Source organism: Solanum pennellii, chromosome 3, assembly GCF_001406875.1.
Source record: "Solanum pennellii chromosome 3, SPENNV200".
Classification (NCBI taxonomy): Eukaryota; Viridiplantae; Streptophyta; class Magnoliopsida; order Solanales; family Solanaceae; genus Solanum; species Solanum pennellii.
The window spans coordinates 3,988,061-4,012,441 of NC_028639.1; the positions used below are offsets into that span (position 1 = coordinate 3,988,061).

General features: G+C 36.2%; 2 protein-coding genes across 8 annotated transcripts; one reads left to right on the top strand and one right to left on the bottom strand.

The window, feature by feature from the left end:
- Positions 1-23,047, top strand: LOC107014364 (ABC transporter B family member 28). Of its 7 annotated transcripts, XM_027915775.1 has the most exons (18): positions 67-540; positions 2,570-2,757; positions 3,233-3,369; positions 3,511-4,127; positions 4,234-4,335; positions 4,740-4,830; positions 5,558-5,658; positions 5,786-5,836; positions 5,929-6,057; positions 6,296-6,358; positions 6,442-6,721; positions 9,407-9,528; positions 9,615-9,749; positions 9,929-10,063; positions 10,151-10,207; positions 10,325-10,381; positions 22,403-22,640; positions 22,763-23,047. In XM_027915775.1, the coding sequence occupies exons 4-17, from the start codon at positions 4,077-4,079 to the stop codon at positions 22,637-22,639; spliced, it is 1,611 nt and encodes a 536-aa protein (XP_027771576.1). In that variant the 5' UTR covers positions 67-540; positions 2,570-2,757; positions 3,233-3,369; positions 3,511-4,076; the 3' UTR covers position 22,640; positions 22,763-23,047. The 7 variants fall into 7 exon arrangements, with proteins under 7 accessions (XP_027771575.1, XP_015069727.1, XP_015069729.1 ...); XM_027915774.1 differs by lacking the exons at positions 3,511-4,127; positions 22,763-23,047 and adding an exon at positions 19,087-19,226 and having other exon boundaries at positions 1-540; positions 3,346-3,369; positions 22,403-22,552; XM_015214241.2 differs by lacking the exon at positions 3,511-4,127 and having other exon boundaries at positions 6-540; positions 3,346-3,369.
- Positions 22,923-24,003, bottom strand: LOC107014366. Its single transcript, XM_015214244.2, has 2 exons — positions 23,514-24,003; positions 22,923-23,406 (listed from the first exon to the last, which is right to left on the bottom strand). Exons 1-2 carry the CDS (start codon positions 23,970-23,972, stop codon positions 23,134-23,136), a joined length of 732 nt encoding a protein of 243 aa, XP_015069730.1. The 5' UTR covers positions 23,973-24,003; the 3' UTR covers positions 22,923-23,133.
- Between the last annotated feature and the right edge of the window lie 378 nt (positions 24,004-24,381).

Below are 24,381 nucleotides of genomic sequence, written 5' to 3' on the forward strand. Positions count from 1 at the left end.
AATTGGAATTTGGGGACTCCGGCCGGATAAAGAGAAGGCATGTTTCTTCTCTCTTCTCCTGGCCATTTATGCACACTATGTATAAATCAAAAATCTAAAAGAAACTCAATTTTCTAAAGAACTTGTTAAAGTACTACATGGCTACTGTACCCAACACCTTCTGGGGTCTCCCCCTCACCCCTTTCCCTATACAACGCCGGCGCAACCACCGGCTGTTACTCCACCGTTCCAATGGACCTTCTCAGTTCTCCATCTCAACAGCACAACCATTTCGTTCACAATTTGTTAATTGCCGGAAACTGAAGCGGTCCGTCGTATCTTCGGCTTATATTACAGGCCCTGCTTTTGATGCTTTTGTTTCAGAAAGCGACCCTAAATTTGAAGAATCGGATGATAGCTTAGTCGCGGTTCAGCCAATTGAAGTTATCCGTTGGGGCTTTATATGGAAACTTGTTTCTCGGCACAAGTTGAAGCTCCTTGCTTCTGTTTTCTCTCTTGTCGTCTGCACCACTTGTTCTCTTTCCCTGCCTTTACTTTCCGGTATGCATTTTCTTATTTTGTTTTGAAAAAGATGTAATATACTCTACTACTCCATAAATGCGCCTTTACTTGTCACGTTTCACTAGAGTTAATTTGACTAATGTTTAGATCTAAATTAACTTAGATTAATTTGATATTAAATTTAAAATTTAAATGTTCAAACTATTAGTTGCAATTCTCTCATATAAATACTATGAATATGAATATTGGTCAAAGTTTTTGACTTTGATAAAGTAAAATGTGACATGTAAAAGTTTAAGGTACTCATATAATGCGCATGATATTGTATTACAACTCTACCTCGAAGATAAAAACTTGATTAGCTTTTAATGAGTGGCAGTTGAATAAAACTAGAATAGTATCAGATATTGTGTAACGTCTCAAATTGGAAAGAATGTCATATAAGTTGAAAAAGGAGTACTCCTATTTTTTTTTTTACTTGTTATTAGAAAGAGCATTGATTTTCAGTAATTAGGAGGAAATAAAGTGCTAACATTCTCATTTTCTGAAATGAATTGTAATTCGTAATAGATATTTCAGGTTTTAAGGCAGTGAGATGGTGACACAAATCACATTCTTTTCGATTCAAATTTCAATATTCAGTCTAAAAAAAGTTATATGTCCACCAACAGTAAGATAGTGGAAATGTTTACTTTTTCTACTTGTTGGCATCGTCATTCAATTGAATCCCCTTCGATAAAAACCTATATTGCTTAGATAAAGCAAAACTTTTTTTGTATATTTATACATTAGTGAATCCCCTTAACAGGTGGTAAGTGTCGCATTCTAGCATCTTATTTTTAATCCCCTTGTTAAAAATTCTGAGCCGCCTTTGCTTGGAGCGGTAAAAGATAGTTAATGAATAATTGTGATAGTTAACATCTTGCCTTATTTCTAAAGCAATTAGTAGAGAACTATAGATCTGTGTAGACAATTTTTATCAGATATCTCATGAGTGAGGATGTGGGATACTAGTATATCAATATGCAAAAAACAATTTCTATTGAATATGGTTCATCCAAGACCAGTTGTCCATATGTGGAGTAGCTTAAGATTATGTTTAGCACCTCTAGCTCAGCTTTTAAGATGATGGACATTTCTCTCTTAAACATGCTGATGCAAGAGATAATACAAACATATGGAGAAGTTTTAAGTATGTTTAGTTCGCTTTAATTTAGAATGACGAGGTTGAGTACGAAAGAGTTTGCGTATTCATTATTTGGTTTGGCAACGGGGTGGTCAATACTACAGGTCAGTAGCATATGCAAACCATATAACTGTTCCAGCCAAAATTTGAACCGAATACTTGGGAGTGCATTATTTAATTGCAGGAAAGGTGCAAGTTTTGGGTGTCACACGTTAAAGTTGTTTGACCTATCAGAGACAATTTCGGATCTGAGTTGCCAATTTCCTTTCTGTCTGCTTATTTTCGTTGAAATGCTGGGTGTGTTACTTACATTATGCTGAAAATCAATTAGATGTAAATCTGTCAGCCCCTTGAGCAGAGAAAATAGAAGTGACAAGTCAATTATATTAGTAGTTCAGGATGGTATCACCCATATTACGCAAGATTGTTGGTGAAATTTCAGCAGAAGTGAAAAGACACTTCGATAGAGTGGTGTCACTAAGCCAAATTTCTTGAAATTCTAGTTAAAATTATGATAACGATACAATTGCATATGGAACCACATAAGCGAGAGTAACTATACTCCCTTCATTCCAAAATAAATGGTTTATTGGGGGTGTGATACACTCCAAAAGAAAGTTAATTAAAGATTAGTTTATCAATATTACCCTTTTGTTTCTTCCCAAACTTTTCGTAAAACTAGAGAGTTGAAAATCCCATGAAAGAGAAATTTTGGAAAAAATTAATTAATATATCTTTGGACTTTGAAAAATTCATTTATTTTAAAACATTGAAAAGGTGCGATAATTTCCTTTATTTTGAATCTGGAGGAGTATAACTTATGTTTTAAATAGAAAATTTATGCTGCGTAGGCCTTACAATTGCTTGAGATTATCATTGCAGGAAGATTTTTTGAGGTACTTATTGGAACAAGAACAGATCCTCTTTTGGAACTGCTCAGTAAAGTGGCACTTCTATATACACTGGAGCCTATTTTTACAATTATCTATGTGGCGAACATAACTTCCATTTGGGAGAAGGTTATGTCCAGCTTAAGGGGTCAAATTTTTCGGAGAGTACTGATTCAAAAGGTGAACACTAAAATCAGATTAGGTAGCTGTCAAAATTTTATCCTGATGTATGATGATGTGTTATAAAATGATAGTTAATAAGTGACGTCTTGAATTTGGACGGCTAAAGTCATTAATTATCAACATTTGAACGGTTGAACCCAAAGATGCATTTGTAGCTTCTGTGACCGGGGCAATTTTGAATTGGTATCATACTAGCTCATGGATTTAAGGCATCACATCTTTTAATTACTTTACTTTATTTCTCATGATTCCTTGGTAACTGTAGCATTCTTCTAGTCTTGTTAATAATCACTGCCTATAACCTTTTTGTAATTGGATAGATCAATCAACTGATTTACAAAATAGATATTTTACCTACCAAAAAGACATACGTTGCTTTTTCACTTCTACTGTTTTGGAAATGTTTGCCAAGATTTATTGTAGCATGGAGAAGATCAATCAACTGATATATGAAATAGTTATTGCCGTACAGGAACATATATACTTCCTTTTGGCTTCAAGTGCTGTGGAAATGTTTTCCAAGATTTACTCTACAAGCTCATTCAGCTCATTCTTGTAACACTTTGCCTTTCTTTCTCTTTGCAGATTGACTTTTTTGACCGTTACAAGGTATGATACTTCATTAATTGTGCCATCTATTCCATGATACAAGGTCGTACCTGCCCGTGCGTGCTTGTATGAATTCCAAATAGATTTTACTTTATTTACTCAGGTCTAAGGATGTGCCGGTTAAAATTGCTTGCTTTTTAGGTCCCTTCATTTTGGCCTTGGTCTAAATGCTTGAAGCTTTTGAGAGAACTACCTTTCTCACACATGCTGCTGTACAATATCCCTGTTTTATTTCAAAGGAAGACTCTTCTACTATTAAGGAAGCAAAGTGCCTTATTGATCTGGAAAATTTCTTACACCTGTGGTTGTAATGGTTTTTAATTTATCCTCTGTTTGAGTGTTCAACATGTACTTCTTTCTGTAATTTTTGTTTCAAATATAGACAAATACTTCCAGTTGCTGAATAGCCTTCTTCAGAGACTAGAAACAAGGAAAAAGCATAGGAAGACTTCATGATTCTGTACAATTTTTTTTCCTGAAGAACCAGAAGTTTTCATGTTGTTAGTATACTGCATCTAGAAGGTTTTGTCTTGGAATTTTGTTTGCTTAAAGCTTCTAAAAAATGTCTCCTGGAATCTACCTGATGCAAGTATGAGTTATAACTTCTGAGGCAGCCTTTGAGCACTGTGGTTTTTCAGCTTTTGATTGGTTTTTTCAGTTATAAGAGATCATATAACCCTGAGCAGATGATATTATGACTTGTGTGGATGCTGTCGGGGAGGGTGGAGTATGCAGTGTATACTTGGTCTTACTCTTTCGTAGGCCTTCCAAGTTTGGCTGTCTACTTAAGACTCATATATTTGGCATTTTTGTTTAAAGCTCTTCCTAGGCCTACCTATTATTCATTACATTTTCTATTTGCAGGTTGGTGAATTAACAGCTCTATTAACATCTGATCTGGGTTCTCTCAAAAATATTGTCAGTGAGAATACTTCACGGGATCGTGGTTTTAGGGCACTATCAGAGGCAAGCTACTCTCACTAAACAAAAGTGAGCTTTATATTTATTTGGAATCAGCTCTCTTTCTCTTTGATTGCAAAGTGAGTCCAATCACCAATGTTGGATCATTAGAACAATTGTAGTGTTCTTTTTCTTGGGTAAAATTTCCTGATGTTCCCTTTCCGAATTTTTTTGTTCTTAAGATTTTTTAGACACTACTCTTTTGTGATTTATTTTGGAAATGTACACGGTGAGGCCTCAATTGCATATTTCTTGACTCCAAATTTTCAGCTACCGGCTTTCCTTTAATGACACTCAAATGCATTGTCCATTAATTTTATTTCTCCTTCCTCTCGTCCACTTTATGCTTTTTCTTTGTGAGTACCTAGCATCATGGTCTTTCACACAGCTGGGTTCTCTTTTTCATGCAGGTGGTGGGAACATTATCCTTATTGTTTGCTCTATCTCCCCAACTTGCACCAATTCTGGGCTTGCTCATCCTCGCAGTGTCTATTTTAGTCGGTAAATATTTTATTTTCGATATTACTGGTTTTTCTGTGCACTCTAATAAATTATAGATATTGGTAATACCTTTGTTGAATTCTCAGCTTCTCAGTGCGCACTTGATAGTTGTAATCATAATAAAACACTAATATAATATTCAGCTTGACTTATATAATTTAATTAATATGATTTATAAATTCTACTATTGTCACATCCTAGACCCCATTTGTGGGATCACACTAGGTATGTTGTTGTAGTACAATTGTCATATTAGCTTGATTGTATTGACTATATGTGGAGATTACTTATATTGCTCAAGACCATATAATCTTGGTATACGCAAAAGAAAAAAATAAATACCATATCAAATATGGGTTATTGATATGATAGCAAAAGCCAGTAATAAGTAGAAATGAAAATGCTGAAAGTAGATAATTTGTGGGTTTTAGACTCTTAGTGCCTGTTTGGATTAGCTTATTTTTAGGTGCTTTTGACTTTTAACTTTAAGCACTTTTTAGTGTTAGAGGTATTTGGAAAGGTTAAAAAGTGCTTTTAAGCACTCACTTTTAGGCCAAACAAGTTCTAAAATAAGTCAAAAGCCAAAAGTAGGGTATCCTCTACTCGTGACTTTTAGCTTTTGACTTATAAGTTACTTCTTAAAAACCCATCCAAACAGGCACTTAGTAATGACTGGTATTGTGTTTGAGTTGTATGTGTGCCTTTCTAATGTTTAAGAACTTATTAGCTCTGTTCAAGAGGTCAACTGTAAATGTCTTCCAAGCTCATGGACTGGTCCAAGCATCAATAGCTGATTCTGTGACTGAATCATTTTCTGCCATTCGCACTGTAAGTTCATGATCTATAGCCCATTCAGATTTTACCTCAACTTCTGTAACTTTACTAAATTTCAGATTTTCCTGCCCTTATGTTTCTTTGATGGTAATGAATACGACTGTACTGGCCTCTTCTGCAGGTGAGGTCATTTAGTGGGGAGAAGCGTCAGATGTCAGTATTTGCTCGCCAGGTAACATAGAGGCTATTTGATTTCTTAGATTTAGTAAGTACTAGAATTTCCATACTTGCTGTTCTAGAGATGCTAGAGTGTATTTGTGACAGGTACTTGAGTTTGAGAGTAGTAGCATAAAGATTGGGACCTTCAAATCCTTCCATGAGTCAGTGACGAGAGTGGCAATTTATATCTCGTTGATGGCTTTATATTGCCTTGGTGGAAGCAAAGTAAAGGCAGTAAGTACTTTAAGCAAAGTGATGGATATTTATATCTTACCTTCAAAAAAACAAAAGATGGATATTTATTCTTCAAGTGTTTTTCCATCTTAAGATGTAATTTTGTTTTCAAGTTTTGAGTTTTACATATGGCGGCTTTTTTAAAAATCCACTGGTAAATTTATATCTGGAGACTCTTCCTCTAAGGATATGACTTTATTTGTCTATTAACTGATCAATTAAATCATACCATATGCAGGGTGAATTATCAGTGGGAATTATGGCTTCATTTATCGGATATACATTTACATTAACTTTCGCAGTGAGTTCACCTTTTCTTTTGATGTTGCTCACTTTTTTTCCATTTTATCTTCCATCATCTACTTAACATATTAAGCATTATAGGTTCAAGGCCTCGTAAATACCTTTGGAGACCTTCGTGCAGCTCTTGCAGCAACTGAGAGAATTAACTCAGTTTTATCCGATGCTGAAATTGATGAAGCGCTTGCATGTTCTTTAGAGAAAGACATGAAGCAGAAGAAGGTCCATGATGAGACTTTAGAATTATACTTGGTGAATGATTCTCATGAGAAGAAGCAATCTACCAAAACAAGATACATGTCTACACTAAAATTTGGTAGCAGTGTGCGAAACTTGGCGGAGACTGGTGATGTCTGTCTTGAAGGTATATACTTCTGCCATATCTGATATTTTGGTGCTGCTTGTAAAATTATCTATCTATCAGTCTATATCTATTTATCCATACTACCTTAAAAACATGAACTCACTAACCACTAACTTGAATGCTAAATTACTATACTATCCCCAACTAAAATCACCCCTAAACTTGAATGCTGAATTATTAATATCCAACTAAAGCACCCAAAGAGGGGTTCTCTCATTTTTAAACATTATATTATTCATAAAAGTTATTAATATGTCTGCAAATTTTCTAAATGTTCGACTCTTTATCTAATTTGGTTATTTGAAATACCACTTTAGTATGATATTATTTTTGCACTAATATTTTTTTTTTTATTTCTTCCGTTCTTTATTTGCTTTAGATATTCACTTCCATAACTAATATTGAATTACGTATTTAATTGTTGCTCTTGATATCCATAACTCTTATGTTTTTTATATTCATAACCTCCAAATATTTAATTCAAAGCTTTAGGATTTCTTTTGGTATTCCTTCACTTTTATATATATAAATCTATCTTTTTTGTTTCATGAGGCCCCTACCTAAGGTAATTACTTTTCATTCTATAGTTTAAGTAGTGAAACACTTATAGTATTATTGTACTATTTTCATGATGTAGTTTGACTCGATGAAGAAACGCTTAAATTTTGATGTGTTAACGTTGAGGGTGTCGACAAGAACTCTAAAAATTATGTAGTGATTCCCTATTATTTTCCTATCTATAGTATATATTGTTATGAATCAAGTCTGAAGAACAATGTGTATATTGTATATTTTCTTCGCTATCTTTTTTTGTGTTTTTTTTCTTTATTAGACTTCTTTAATTTAATTCTTTTATAAAACTTGTATTTTTATTTGGGCTAAAAAATTTAGTTGAAATTCTTGAATTTTTAAAGTATTTATATTATTCAGCATGGGATACAGAGAACTATATATATTATTAAAAGTGGGAATCTCCAAAATGCAAAGTTGGATTATCTTATTACGCCTAAACCAAGTTAAATATCTATTTAATTAAATATTAAATAGAATTATTTAAATTATTTTTGGATTGTAAGTTATTTATTAGCAAGACAATCAATGATCATTAGTTAAATTGTATAATGAATAAGCCAAAAAGAAGTAAACTAACATGTGCACCTTCTCCTTGACATTAAATTTACGTGATGCAACTTCCTAGCTCTAATTGAGATTTAAGTGTTTCTAATGTGCACATATCCTCCTTTGTAATGGTGAAGAAGATAAAAGGAGAAAAATAATGTCAACAACCATGAAATGAGCTATAAATATATGTTTGAAACCGTGTACGAGAGGAGAGTAAGAGACCCATGTATTGTTGGGATCATGAAAGAAGAGCAAGAGTCATGTTTTGTTCGAATAGTTATATAAAGTTAGTGTTGTAACTTGAGGGAGTCGTGGTTCACGAAGGGATATGAGGATGAGGATTAAAGGATGATCACTACAAGATGCTGTCACAATATATATATATATATATATATCACATCTATTATGCTCTGTTTGCATATTCTGTTAAACTATATATTTATTCTTCTACGCTTGGTCAATTTGTGTCGAACCTACTTTTACATGCATTTATCATTAAGTATGTAGCAGAAAATTCATTTAGCATGACTATATTATTTTAGATCCCATTATTTTAATTAAATTCACCTATTTTTCTTGTCATGAATGTTAATATGTGAACCATATTAAATTTAACTTTTGTAAAAAATAATAATATTAACTTTTAGGATGACTAAACATTTAATTTGGACTGAATATGATTTTAACACTCTCATCACAAATTAAAGAGGTTTGCATTATTAGTTCCAATGACTTTCACATTGCGAAGCAGATGATGAATAGTTTTATTCCTATTTTATAACTCAACACAATTGTTTTGTTAAATATAATTATATTAATTGCCTTGTCTATTATGATTTTATATAGTTATAGATTATTGATGAATTAATTGAATATACTGTTGTTGTTCAAAGGAGACTTCTTTACTGAATAGGAATAACAAATTGTTGCTGAAATTTCAGGGAGCATTTCAACTCCTATGCTCAAGTGCATATATTAGTTGATATCTAACATAATATTTTGTCATGTAGTCTCTGTTTCACCCTTAAAAGAAAAATTAAACGAACCCAAGTTTATCTAACAAACTTAATTCAAAGACACTTAGAAGAAATAATTGATCAATTTCTTTGTTTTGGTATTGACATATATTCTCTTAAGTGTGATATAGCTTTTAATTAAAGTATCTTTTCGATTCACTATTTTGTGAAAGATATTTTAACTAAAATTAGAGATCAATGTGCAATGCATGTTCCCAGGAACTAGTACTGAAAAAGTGGATAGAGTATTTATATTGAAAAGTAACAGGGTATAGGAAACAAGTTTGATTTATTGATTAGTTCATTTTTGTAAGGGTAAATATATAAGGTAGATCTTCTATAACTTTTTTATCAAGGAGATTTTCTGGTCTCTTTTCAGTAAAAGGTCTTGCTTAGGAGAAACAGATCATATTCTTGTCTGTTCATCTATGGTTTCAGAAATTTGGGACTCTTCCATTATCTGAAAAAGACAGTGGGAAAAAGTAATGGAAAATGCACCATTTGTCATTTGTTAATTAATAAAATGTTTTTCATATTTCGCATGCAGATGTGGATTTCTCGTATCCAGTGAGGCCTGATGTGGAAATCCTTCGTGGCCTTAATTTAACCCTAAAATGTGGAACTGTTACAGCTCTGGTGGGACCAAGTGGTGCAGGGAAAAGTACAGTGGTACAGTTATTGGCACGTTTCTATGAGGTCTACTTTCGATTTTCTATTTGAATATTACTGAAAACAAGCTTTTATGGTCCTCCTAGGAAGGTCTAAAGGTAAATTTGTCAGCTAATAACCTGACCTTGCAGCCAACTCGAGGTCGGATAACTGTTGCGGGAGAAGATTTGCGAACATTTGATAAGAGCGAGTGGGCTCGGGTTGTCTCTCTAGTTAATCAAGTATGTATTAATCTTTTCTCTCCAACACTCACTGTTGAATCAGTGAGACACTATTCTCATGCTCATTCTTTCCACCGAAGATTTGACTTGAAATCAAATTCTTGATGATGTCAGTGATTGTCCTGGGCATTGCAATCACTTAATATTTGTTTCTGACATGCATAAAATCTCGCTTGTAGGAACCTGTTCTTTTCTCTGTATCGGTTGGAGAAAATATTGCTTATGCTCTCCCTGATGAATATGTATCCAAGGATGACGTGGTAAAGGCAGCCAAGGCTGCCAATGCGCACGAGTTCATAATTTCAATGCCACAGGTTTGTCATTTCTGAAAGGCTGCTTCTTCATTCCTCTATTTCATAGTTATTCTTATATCTGCTAATTATCTCTCAAGAAATTGACAGGGTTATGACACATTGGTTGGTGAACGTGGTGGTTTATTGAGTGGTGGACAGAGGCAGGTAGTAAATTGCTATGCTGTTTATGCATGCACTTATCATAGCTTTTCATTTTTTTCCCTCTTCACGAGTTTGCGGAGCTATATTGATTAATTGGTTATACCATCTTTCTATTTTCAGCGAATTGCTATTGCAAGGGCTCTACTGAAGAATGCCCCTATTTTGATTCTTGATGAGGTAATCTTTGACCTCCTTTGCTTTATCTGTGTGTCCATTGACTTTCACCATGTATGCTCTGCAGTTCATTCTGTGGGTGGCCTTAGTATCTTCTTTTTCTTTGTAAATTCTGGTTTAAGCCTGTGAATTACATGGGCAGATTTAAACTTTCTATTTTTGTGGCATCGAGATCTATTTCCCAATCTGCTCTAATAGGACCAGGGTCATTATTTACGTCATAGAATTTCACTCATCCAGCTCAAGTCAGAACAGTATAAGTATGAATGACAAATTCCTAGGTATTAGATGATATTGTGATCAGGGATGGACCTACTGCATTAGCTACATTCGTTTGAACCAAATAGCTTGACCATGTATATGTATTAGAAAAAGTATGGGCAGAAGAAATCTGGAACTCCAAAGCATTAGTGACAGACCGATTGTAGAAGAATACATTGTTTCCTGCATGATCCAATAAATACCCAACCCAAATCCCAACTAATCAACATGCATTCACATGTTCGAGTTCAATCTAAGAAGGAAAACCGTAGCCTACCTGAACGCAGATCATGCGCGCTCCAAAAATCACTTCCCCGGAGCTTTTCCTTTCTGAAAGGCCTCGAAACATGCGTTATTACGGTCATTTAAACACTAAAATCGCAAGAAACGGAGACGGGTCAATTTCGCGGTCAAAACGGAAAAAGTGGGATCCACGTTGAGAAATCCAGAATTAACCCCAAATAAAGGTGCTAAACGACACTCGGAACTTGTGTTCCAAAATGGAACACAATTCGGGACTCAAGACAGTCCCAACATGAACATGCAACCAAAAACCCAAATTCTACGCTAAAAATCAGCAACAATGGCAGTAGCTATTTACAAGAATTTACCAAAAATGAAGGTCCAACTGCCAAAACTAATCACACCACGACGATCCTCACGAAAAACACCACAATATAGGCTTTTGAATCACTAGATTCGGACCTAAAATGACCAAGAAATCACCTTCTAAAAGTTTCCCAAAAGTTGAGCTCAATAATGAGCTATGACAGCAGTTAAAACACAAAATTTACCTCAAATCGGGTCCCCTAAATCAGATTCCAAGCTCACCAATGCGTTGCCCTCGAAAAATCTCACAACTTAGCCGTTTGAATCACCCAATTTGGAGTTCTATAGCTCAATATATCGCAATCTTAAAAGTAAAACATAAAGGCTGAAAATTGGGCTTTTATAAGGACGAAGCTGGTCGCTAATAAACCCAAAAGTCTGGTCGTTAAATGGCTGCACCTGATTTCAACTTTGTCTAATTTCTTGAAAGTCTCCAACGGGTGCTCGGAATACATTCGGAACCTGATAAAAATAAAACAGATATGCTACCCTACCAAAGTCGACATCCAGACTCAATGCCGCAGTCGAAATTTCCATCAAAGGTCATCTCGATAATATGTGGGTCCCACTTTCATTGGCCATTTAAAGTCCAAAACTACAAAAGGGCTCGGAAAAATATCAAAAACCTCAGATCACAAAAGAACGGTCAAACTAGACCAAACTCGACATTCTGGAGCTAGCCGCGCTGACGGAATTCTCATTCGAGCGCGTTTACTCAGAATATTAACTAAAGTCAAACTTAGCCTTTAACTTAAAGTTAAAACGCCTAATCGCACCAACTCACACTGAAAACTTCGGGAGTCATGTCGACCATGCTATTAGCCTAAAATAACCCTTTCGGAACTGATAGAATCGTCAGAATTGGATTCTGATGTCATTTTCTTGAACTTTTGATCAAAATTGATCATTCAAGGTTCATATGCTTCAAAAATATTAAAGCTTCCAATAACCAAACGAACGACCAGGTGATCGATCTGTCAGTCCCAGCAAGTCATTAATGACTTGGGATCGCTATTGGAATGCTCTAAACGATGCACAGAAGATAAAACACTAAATATGACAAGAAGGGTCATTACAATTTATGACTTGCTGGGACTGACAGTTCGGTCACCTGGTCGTTCATTTGGTTATTATGTGATCTTTAGTGTTTTTGGAGCTTATGAACCTTGAACAATCAAAAGTTCAAGAAGATGACGTCGGAATCCAATTCTGACAATTCCATCAGTTCTGAAGGGGTCATTTTATGCTAGTAACATGGTTGACATGACTCTTGAAGTTTTCAGTGTGAGTTGGTGCAATTAGGCGTTTTAACTTTAAGTTTAAGGCTAAGTTTGACTTTAGTCAATATTCTGAGTAAATGCGCTTGGATGAGAATTCCGTCAGCGCGGCTAGCTCTGGAATGTCTAGTTTGACCCTTCTTTTGTGTCCTGAGGTTTTCGATATTTTAAAGAGCCCTTTTGTGTTTTTTGACTTTAAATGTCCAATGGAAGTGGGACCCGCATTTTATCGAGATGACCTCTGATGGAAATTTCGACTGCGCCATTGAGTCCGGAATGTCAACTTTGGTAGGGTAGCATATCTATTTTATTTTTATCAGGTTCCGAACGAATTCCGAGCACCCCGTCGGAGACTTTGATGAAATTAGACAAAGCTGAAATCTGGTGCAGCCCTTTAACGACCAGAATTTGGGGTTTTAACGACCAGATTTTTGGGTTTATTAGCGACCAACTTCGTCCTTTATAAAAGCCCAAATTTCAGCCTTTATGTCTTACTTTAAAGTTGCGATATATTGAGCTATAGAACTCCAAAATGGGCGATTCAAAAGTCTAAGTTGTGAGATTTTTTGAGGGCAACACATTGGTGAGTTTGGAATCTGATTTGGGTCCCGATTTGAGGTAAATTTTGTGTTTTAACTGCTGTCATAGCTCATTTTCGAGCTCAACTTTTAGAAGGTGATTTCTTGGCCATTTTAGGTCCGAATCTGGTGATTCAAGAGCCTATATTGTGGGGTTTTTCTTGAGGATCGTCGTTGTGTGATTGGTTTTAGCAGTCGGACCTTCATTTTTGGTAAATTCTTGTAAATAGCTGCTGCCATTGTTGTTGAATTTTAGCGTAGAATTTGGATTTTGGTTGCATGTTCGTGTTGGGACTGTTTCGAGTCCCGAATTGTGTTCCATTTTGGAACACAAGTTTTGAGAGTTGTTTAGAACCTTTATTTGGGGTTAATTCTGGATTTCTTAACGCGGATCTCACTTTTTCCGTTTTGACCGCGAAATTGGTCCGTCTCCGTTTCTTGCGATTTTAGTGTTTAAATGACCGTAATAACGTTGTGACTCTATTTTTGATAGTGTATCAACGTTATCTGCGTACATGTAGGCTACGGTTTTCTTTCTTAGATTTAACTCGAACATGTGAATGCATGTTGATTAGTTGGGATTTGGGTTGGGTAGTTATTGGATCATGCATAGGTGTTAAAAATCATATTTTCGAAGCTTTTCCTTTCTGAATGGCCTTGAAACGTTGATACACTATCAAAAATAGAGTCACAATGTTATTACGGTCATTTAAACACTAAAATCGCAAGAAACGGAGACGGTCCAATTTCGCGGTCAAAATGTAAAAAGTGGGATCTGCGTTAAAAAATCCAGAATTAACCCCAAATAAAGGTCCTAAACAACTCTCAAAACTTGTGTTTCAAAATGGAACACAATTTGGGACTCGAAACAGTACCAACACGAACATGCAACCAAAAATTCAAATTCTATGCTAAAATTCAGCAACAATAGCAGCAGCTATTTACAAGAATTTACCAAAAATGAAGGTCCGACTGCTAAAACCAATCACACAACGACGATCCTCAAGAAAAACCCCACAATATAGGCTCTTGAATCACTAGATTCGGACCTAAAATGGCCAAGAAATCACCTTCTAAAAGTTGAGCTCGAAAATGAGCTATGACAGCAGTTAAAACACAAAATTTACCTCAAATCGGGACCCAAATCAGATTCCATACACACCAATGCGTTTCCCTCGAAAAATCTCACAACTTAGCCTTTTGAATCGCCCAATTTGGAGTTTTATAGCTCAATATATCGCAACTTTAAAGTAAGACATAAAGGCTGAAATTTGGGCTTTTATAAAGGACGAAGTTGGTCGCTAATAAACCCAAAAATTTGGTCGTTAAAACCCCAAATTCTGGTGGTTAAAGGGCTGCACCAGATTTCAGCTTTGTCTAATTTCTTCAAAGTCTCCGATGGGGTGCTCGAAATTCGTTCGGGACCTGATAAAAATAAAATAGATATGCTACCCTACCAAAGTCGACATTCTGGACTCAATGGCGTAGTTGAAATTTTCATCAGAGGTCATCTCGATAAAATGTGGGTCCCACTTCCGTTGGACATTTTAAGTCAAAAACCACAAAGGGCTCGGAAAAATATCGAAAATCTCAAGACACGAAAGAAGGACCAAACTCGACATTCCGGAGCTAGCCCCGCTGACGGAATTCTCATTCGAGCGCGTTTACTGAGAATGTTGACTAAAGTCAAACATAGCCTTAAAATTAAAACGCCTAATCGCACCAACTCACACTGAAAACTTCGGGAGTCATGTCGACCATGCTACTAACCTAAAATGACCCTTTCAGAACTGATGGAATTGTCAGAATTGGATTCCGATTTCATCTTCTTGAATTTTTGATCGTTCAAGGTTCATAAGCTCCAAAAACACTAAAGCTCACACAATAACCAAACGAACGACCAGGTGAACTGAACTGTCAGTTCCCGCAAGTCATAAATGACTTGGGATAACGATGCACAGAGATAAAATGACAAGAAGAGTCATTACAATTGAAAAAGAGAAACTATATGAGCAAGGATCCGGATGATGGCACGACCCTACACAAATAAGAAAATAGTAAAAGATGGAAAGGTGCTACAAAAATTAGATACGAAAAAGTAATCATCGGAAAGAGTGCTACAACAATCGTATATGAGAAAGTAATCACCGAAAAGATGGCATGGTGCTTCACAAATCGGATATGAGAAAGTAGTCACCGAAAAGATAGCACGTTGCTACACAAATAAGATATGAGAGTCACTGAAAAGATGCGCGGTGCTACACAAATTAGATTTGAGAAAATAGTAATCGGAAAGATACACGATGACCCAACATTTGGTAACATAATTGTTGGCTAGATAGGCGGCATATATGGATATATAATAGCCTCGTGCGGGTAGCGGAAGCTCTTTGATTCTCTACCAAGATCATAGAGGCTCTATTACCATGTGAGAATTATTGGGAAAAAATATTATTGAATTGTGTATCTACATTATTACTATGTAATAGCCTCCTGCGGGTAGCGGAAGCTCTTTGATTCTCTACCAAGATCATAGAGGCTCTATTACCATGTGAGAATTATTGGGAAAAAATATTATTTAATTGTGTATCTACATTATTACACCGAAACTGTATTTATAATCACTACAATACAATCCTTTACCAAGTAGGAAACTATATATTATTCTTATTCCTATTCCATTTCCTGTATCTATTCTAAGTAGGATGATATATACCTATTCCTATTCTAACAACAGGCTTACGGGGTTAGTTTGTTGTCATTATATAACATATTGAGGCTAAAAGTCTCCCTCTTTTTTTTTATGATGACAAAAACGAGTTAAGAGGCAGATAACTACCCTGATTGGATATTATCCCTTTACTGTATGTCATGGTTCACTCGCTTACTCAGAATTCTTTTGCTCCATTCTCCCCCTTTGACATTATAAGAAGATAAAGGAGCGAAGACAGAACAATATGTGCAAAGATAGGAACAATAATTGAACATAAAAACAGACATAGTTGGGTAGCATGCAGAGCACATAGTTGCAGGGGGATCAAACATCCCCTGTTACAAAGCAAAAACAAATTGTTTTAAGAGGGACAAACATTCCCAAGAACCGATAGTCTGAAGAGAGGACACCAAAAAAAAGAGTGGATCAAAAACACTTGGAAAAGAAGTACTTGAGGGTGTTGATAATCCTCCCAGCGAAGGAGTTATTGGATCTTTCAACATTCCAGGAAAGGTTGGAGTAAGAAGTCAGAATGGTCACATCAAGCTCAGTCTGAGATGAGTTGGCTCCATGGTTAAGGGAGTCAACTTGGTTGATTAGTTTGTTGGTCTTAATCCCTTCCTGCTGATGAATACTATCCATAGAAATCCGTACCTTTCCCACATTAGTACCTGTGTCCTTTGGCTGCTGAAGGATCTTGTCCATTTTCTCTTGCGTGTGCTGCATTTCATTAATCTCAGCCACTTTTTTCAATAAACTGTCATAGCCTGTAGTAATCTTGCTGGCCCAAGGTTGTTTGACCTTCACCTTGACATGGCCTTTCTTCGACCATTTTCCATCAATCAAAATGTATCCCATGCTAGCAAAAGTTCGGATGTCATAGGTTACAGAGACTTCAAGAGGCTTGTAGTAAAAGAGATCAATGTACAAGCCAATCAGAATGCGGGAGATGATCAATCCATAGGGGAGAATTGCATGAGTATCAGTTTCAGCGGCACTTTCAATCATATAGGTCCGAAACCATTCACCCCAGTTTATCTTGTACTTCTTCAGTAGGCAGTAAAGAACAAAAACATCCCTGTCGGTGATATTGCTCAGGGATCCCTTTCTAGGGAGCAGAGTAGTTGCTATAATGTGAGCCAAGATATGATTCTCAAAACAGAGGGTGGAAGGACCAAAATCAGATAGGTCTGACCCGGATTCGGCCAAAAAAATTTTGGCTTCATCTAGAGTTACTTCAAAGTCATCAAGCCAACACCCAGTCATGAAAGGAATGTCACCAGAGAACTTGGTTTTAAAGATTTTTTCGAATAGAGAATCATTCAAAATAATTCGTTTTCCCAAGACGAGGGTTTCTAGTTCCCCACTGTCCTTAGAAACCCTAAGGTTTGCGTAAAACATACGAACAGGTTCCTCATAAACTACTAAACCACAACGCTGAAAGAAGAGAGATAAGTTCTGGGCTTTGAAATAAGCACTTACCGCACAATGAGAATCCTCCAATTGTTCCAAACTTATCATCCTTCCGGTGGCGATTGGGCGACTGTTGAAGGCCAAGAACTTGTCTTTCTGTTTTGCACTCCAGAAAAGACGCATGTCTGCCGCAGTGAAATCATTGGCTTCTCCCCGCCGTAACTTTTTGTTAGACTTACCTTTGTCTTGTGAAGGAGCATATTTCTTTTTAGGGGAAAATCCAGAAGGAACGGTTTTGGATTCAGAATTGGAGGAGTCTGAAATAGGAGACATGAATTCGGCTTCAGAGAGGTTGTGGAGTCTTTTACTTGAACATCTGGTGGAGGAAGCCATGGGAGATCTTTTTCTTAGAGAGAGAGTGAATTGTGGAGAAATTTATTGAGAGGAGAAAGTATGAAAAGAGAGTGGAGGGAGATGGAGGGTTTAAGATGTGAAAGATGTGAGCGGAAGTGGCGCTTTGGTAAAGGAATAGAGTATGGGGAAAAGGAAAGGGAATAAAAGAAATCAAGTAATGATGGTAAAAATCTTTTTGCAAAATATGGTTTTAAATGCAGTAACTTTAAGCATTAAAGAGAGCGGAGAGAATTATGATTTTAAAATGGCAACTCCAAGACATTGACGGAGAAAACAAAAGAGGTTTTCCAAAAATGTCAGCCAATTGATTGTCAGAATCAATAAATTCTAACTCAAAATTTCATTTTCAACATGATCTCTAATAAAATATTGCTTAATATCTATATGCTTTGCTTTAGAATGATGCACAATATATTTGGAAAGATTGATAGCACTAGTGTTAAAGAATGACAAAAGTCCCACATCGGTGGTTAATGAGATGGGTGGACTCCTTATAAGGTTTTGGCAATCCTCCTCCCTTAAAGCTAAATTTTGGGGTGTGAGTTAGGCCTAAGACCTAATTCAACATGGTATTAGAGCCTCTACGATCCTGGTAAACAATCAAAGAGCTTCTGTTGTCGGTGGGCGGCTATTATCCATATATGTCGCCCGTCCGGCTAATGATTATGTTAGCAAAAGATGGGTCACCGTGTATCTTTGCGGTGACTACTTTCTTATATCTATTTTGTGTAGCACCATGCCATCATTCTGGCGACTACCTTTTCATATTTTATTTTGTAGCACCGTGCCATGATTCAAGTGACTACTTTTTCATATTTAATTTGTGTAGCATTGTGCCATCATTCCAGTGACTACTTTTTCATATATAATTTGTGTAGCACCGTGCCATCTTTTCGGTGACTACCTTTTTTTTACATATCTGATTTGCGTAGCACCGTTGCATCTCCTCAGACTATTTCCATATTTAATTTGTGTAATACCGTGGATTTTTCTGAACTATTTTCTCATATCTGAGTTGTGCATAACATCATGTGTCTTTTCAGTGACTCAAATTTGATTTGCATAGTTCCATTCGTCTTTTCGGTGACTCCTCAAATCTGATTTGCGTAGGGTTGTGCCATAATTCCAACCCTACCATATTATTTCTTTTTTTCAATGGGGTCGTTCAATCAATTTGAACTATCCTATATAATTTCTATTTACTTGTTGGGTCGTGACATCATTCCGACCATACCCATATAAATTTATTTCTTAGATTATGACCACTTTTAGCCATCAAGTCTAATACTCCGACATATGAGCATGTCCCGATCAATTTTTTGGTGACTTTCTTATTTAATATCAACTCATGTATTGATTCCAACACGATCCATATACTTTATACTAGATTTGAGCAATTTGTTGCTTGGGGGAGTTTAGTAGCCTTGTATGTCAATTGTGCAGATCACTCTATGGCTAGAACAATTTTTCTCAAGCTTGGTTTGGGAAGTTCAACACCAACATTCAAATTCAGTATTTCATGGAAGATTAAGCACATTGAGATTCACTGGCATTATGCATCAAATTCAATATTTAATGAGAAGGCAAGCACATTGAGATTGACCGTCAATTTTGTGAAGTCAACGAATATCTCACCAAACCCCTTGTGTTTATTACATTTGTAACAAGCTAGGTACATAAATTGTATGTACTAGCTTGAGGGGGAGTGTTAGAATATGAATAGGTCTATATAATCCTAGTAGAATAGGAATAGGTTTATACAATCCTAGTAGAATAGGAATAGGTTTACACAATCCTATTTAGAATAGAATAGGAATAGAAATAAAAATAGAAATAGTAAATAGTATCCTACTTGGTAATGAATTTTATTTTGGTGTCTACAAATAGGGTCTCAATGTAATAATATAAACATCAACAATTCAATAATATTCTTTTCTTATATTGGTATCAGAGCAAGGCCCGTCTCATATATTGGTATCAGAACATGGCCCGTCTCACCCAATGTCGGAACCCCCAAAAATCAAAATTGCCACGCACTAAATGCTAAGCACTGGGCGTGAGGTGGGGTGTTAAAGAATGACAAAAGTCCCACATCGGTAGTTAATGAGATGGGTGGACTCCTTATAAGGTTTGGGTAATCCTCCTCCCTTTGAGCTAGCTTTTGGGGTGTGAGTTAGGCCTAAGACCTAATTCAACAACTACTATTACCGCATAAAATAGGTACTAATTCATAAGATAATTTTTAGTCATTTCATTGATGCATTATCCATAACAGTTGAGTATCGCACCTCCCTACAAGTACTCTAATTCAGTGGGTGATAGAGCCACTGAAGTTTGTTTCTTGCTGTGCCAGAAATTAGAGCTTCGCCCAGAATTTTGACAGGTGCCACTTGTGTTTTTACTATCATTTTTTATCACCTGCAAAATAAGCACTTGAATATCCAATTAAATCAAAATTTGTTGAGTGAGGACATCATAATCCGTAATCTTGGGTCCCAATGAGATATCGAATGATTCTCTTTACTGCAGTGAGATAGATTCTTTTGGAGTGGATTCAAATTTAGCACATTTGCAGACACTAAAGATGATGTTTGGTCGGTTGGCAGTCAAATATTGTAGAGATCCGATCATTCCTTGATATGTTTTCTCATTGACATTTTTACCTGACAAATCTGCTTTTGAGGCAAGTTGAGGGGTTCATAGGAGTCCCAAAAGCTTGTCTTTTCTTGTCCCGAATTTTTCGAGTAGCTCCTTTGTGTATTTGGTTTGACTAATGAAAGTAACCTTAGTGGACTGTTTGATTTGTAGTCCCAAGAAGAAAGTAAGTTCTCCCATAAAATTTATCTTGAATTCTTCTTTCAGGAGACTGGCAAAATTCTCACAGAGACTGGCCTTAAAGCTTCCAAAAATAATGTCATTGACATAAATTTAAACAGTAAGGATGCTAGATTCTGAATTTTGTAAGAGAAGAGTTGCATCTATTTTGCCAGGTTGGAAATTATTTTCAAGTAAAAGGTGCTTAATCTCTCATACCAATCGTAGGGGCTTGTTTGAGACCATAGATGGCTCTAGTTAATTTGAAAACATAATCTGGACAAGAGAAACTTTCAAAGCCAGGAGGTTGCTTAACAAAGACCTCTTCCTTTACAAGTCCATTTGACATAGCATTTTTACATCCTTTCATAATCAATACCTTTTTGTTGTGAGTAACCTTGAGCGACTAACCTTGCTTTGTTTCTAATGACTTTACCTCCTCATCTAGCTTGTTTCAGAAGACCCATTTGGTTCCTATCACAGAGACATTTGGTCGTTTCATTAATGTCCATACCTGATTTCTTTCAAATTAATTAAGTTCTTCCTGCATCACCTTCGTCCAGAACTCGTCATCTTGTGCTTAATCAATTTGTTTTGGTTCCAGTTGTGTATGAGTGCCGTGGATGCTTGTTTTTTCATGGAAGCTCTAGTTTGCATTTTTGCATTTGGGTTCCATAATTGAGGTTGTCTGCATAGCTTGCATATGCTTCCACTTTCGTGAGATTGAGCGTTTAGGCAGTTCAAATGGATCAGTTGACTTTTCGTCGCAGATAATCACTCAGTTATTCCCTCAGCAATTTTTGGATCGGGCTATTGCTTTGTTTCTTCAGGGTATTTTTCAACAACATGTTCTGCAGCAGCACATTCATTTTTTGAATTCTGAACACTAAGGTTAGAATCATCAAATACAACATGTACAGATTCTTCAACACAGAGAGTTCTTTTATTGAAAACTCTGAAAGATTTACTGGAGGGAGAGAATCCTAGAAAAATAATTTCATCACTAAGAGGATCAAATTTTCCCAGATTATTCTTGCCGTTATTGTATACGAAACACCTAAATTCGAAAGAGTGGAGGTTGCTGATGTTAGGATATGTCCGTATCTGTTGATTTTCTTTCCTTGTTCAGCCAAGTACCACACTGAGCATTATTCTTCCTCTGTTCTGCGATCTGCCTTGATCTTCATGGGTCTTCTTTCCTTGTGTTGTGCCAAGTAACAATCTTCCTTGATTGCTTCTCTTTCCTTGTGTAGTTGAGTAGAAATCTTCCTTGATTGTCAACCTTCCATGACTGCTTCCCTTTCCTTGCATTGTTGAGTTACAATCTTTCTTGGTTCTTTTTTCTTTCTCCTGCGTATTAGGTTTATGGGATCAGTTTGTCATCATTAAAATATATTGAGGCTAACGCAACTATGCCCGGAATGGATCAAAAAGAAAAGATGGATAAAGTTTAATAAGGAAGTGATGGCAGAAGTGTGGGTGCTATGATATACCACATTGACGAGCAAGGAAGTGGAAGTTATTTAGAGTTGAAAATGTAAATACCAGTTTTGTAGTATCACAGATAAAGACAGAAGTAATTGAAAGGAATGGACTTCTTACAGGGATCTATAAAGGCTCGTAGATGTAGACTTTTTATCCAGAGATTATGTACTTAGTTTTTGGGTTTTGTTGGAGGCATACTTAATCATGTTTTACCCTTCTTGGAAAGTGGATATGAATTCTAGGTGCTCTTTAGGTGTAATGTTGTTGCTTGTTATGATAGTGTTTCACAATTATTCCCCCCACCCCCTACCACCCAAAAAGAAATTGAACTCAGTAGATCAAATTGGTTGTGGTAAAATTCCGAACTCGAATGCATGAAGCTCAACTTCTGGATCCACTTTCAATTGTAATACTAAATATATTTGATGAAATATGACATTGCTTTCTGTATTTTCTGCAGGCCACTAGTGCTTTAGACACTATAAGTGAGCGTCTAGTTCAAGAAGCCCTGGACCATCTGATGAAGGGACGAACAACTTTGGTAATTGCTCACAGATTGAGCACAGTTCAGAATGCAGATCAAATTGCTTTGTGTTCTGATGGGAAGATTGCGGAGTTGGGAACACACTTAGAGTTGTTGGAAAGGAAGGGTCAATATGCTTCTCTGGTTGATACTCAGAGGCTCGCATTTGAATAATGTATAGCACTTTGCTTTGCTAGTTTATCAGAACAATTTCAAAACATGTTTGAGTTATGGTAATTTTAGTTTAACTGTGCTCAACTACACGTGATTGTTCTGAACCTTATTTCCTTGATGCAGCATGATACTGTGCACTGAAGGAGCAATTATTACGGATCGGTTGTTGAAAGTCTGGTGGATGGATGGATATAGCAGGAAGTATAACAGAGGGACAAGTCCTCCCTTTTTCTTTTGGAACACAGCAAAGTATACAAAGTTTACATACTATATACAGCTGATGTAAAAATTGGTACAATTGCAGTGTATGTATTGTAAATCCCGTATCAATGGACATTCACGTCCAGGTTCCCATGAATTCTACACTTTCTGTTTACAAAATCCATTATTGAATGTTCTTTAACTTAACTATGCAATTTATTGGCCTTCCTTTTTATATCAATGTTTGAGAGCTATACAATGTGATCTCACATAACTATTGCTTGGCAAAGTCTCTAGGTACTGGAAAGTGAGATTGTAGCATTCATCTTTGCAAGACATTCTGTTGGAAGGCCAAGGAATGTATTCATAAACAAGTCGTCAATAGGTTCAACTGTTGCCACCCCAACAAGTTTGCACCTTCCTTCTTCATTTAGCCTCTCCCCTCTTCCTCCTCTAATTCCTCCCTTCGATTCATCTGATGTTAATAACGTATCCACAAGCAGTGGTGGCGCTCTGTAGATGCTTCCAACTGAAAACCAGAACTTGGCTTTGAACTCCAGATTAACCTGTAAAAGGTATCAGCTTGAAATTTAATCTCTCTTTTCTCAGCTTCTTGATAAATTCATGATATGTTTCTGTCAAGGACAATATATGAAAGAGGTAAGGAATGTACCTTGCCAGTTTCTTGGTTGACATATCCTCTAAGGAGCTCAGGTTCAACGTCAATTTTCAGAAAAGGGGGCAATGGCAATCCCAAGAACTTAGCAGTTGCAGATGTTAATGGAGGAATGTACAACTTTTCCAAGTCAAAATCAATTGAAATTTCATCGCTCGACTCAATTCTTTTGCCAGTTCCAGTACCTGTACCCCCTTGTGCATTATACACAAAATCTGGGTATCTGGATATGCCAAGTTTACAATCTTCATAAGTCTTGAAGTCGACATTGTATATAGCAGTTCTTGGAACTGGTGTTTCAGTAACAACACCAGTAGACTGTGGCTGTTGCTGACAACTTATGATGCTGATTCTTGGTTTTAACTGAACTGAGGAATATGAAGATATTTGTCTTGATTTGATTTTGGGAAATTGGCAGGAGAATTGAGGAGTAGATGAGTAAATTTGAGACCCCATTTTGCTAATGTTATGATTTGAAGAGAAAATGGATAGATAATTTTCTATAAGTCAGAAAGTTTAAAAGTTTGAAGATATTTTGCCTTTTATGTGAACCTCAAGTTTGAGTAGACAAGGCCAATTAGTGTCCACGAGTTAGGGACCTTATCATCACAAGGTGGACCAAGTGGTCGGGTCCTTGGGCATAATTGCAACCATGCATTTCAGGGATATTAATGTTAAAAACCGAATATTTGTTTCCTATTCAGTTTGTGATGATGTCTGAAATATTCATCATCGTCTGTTATTTATTGTGTCTTGATTATCATAGTATTTTTTTATTTTTGGTCTATTCTTGTAGTTGTTATGTTTCTTACACTATTTTCTTTATTCCTTGTACTTAGATTTGTCATAGTTGAGTCTGGGTCTT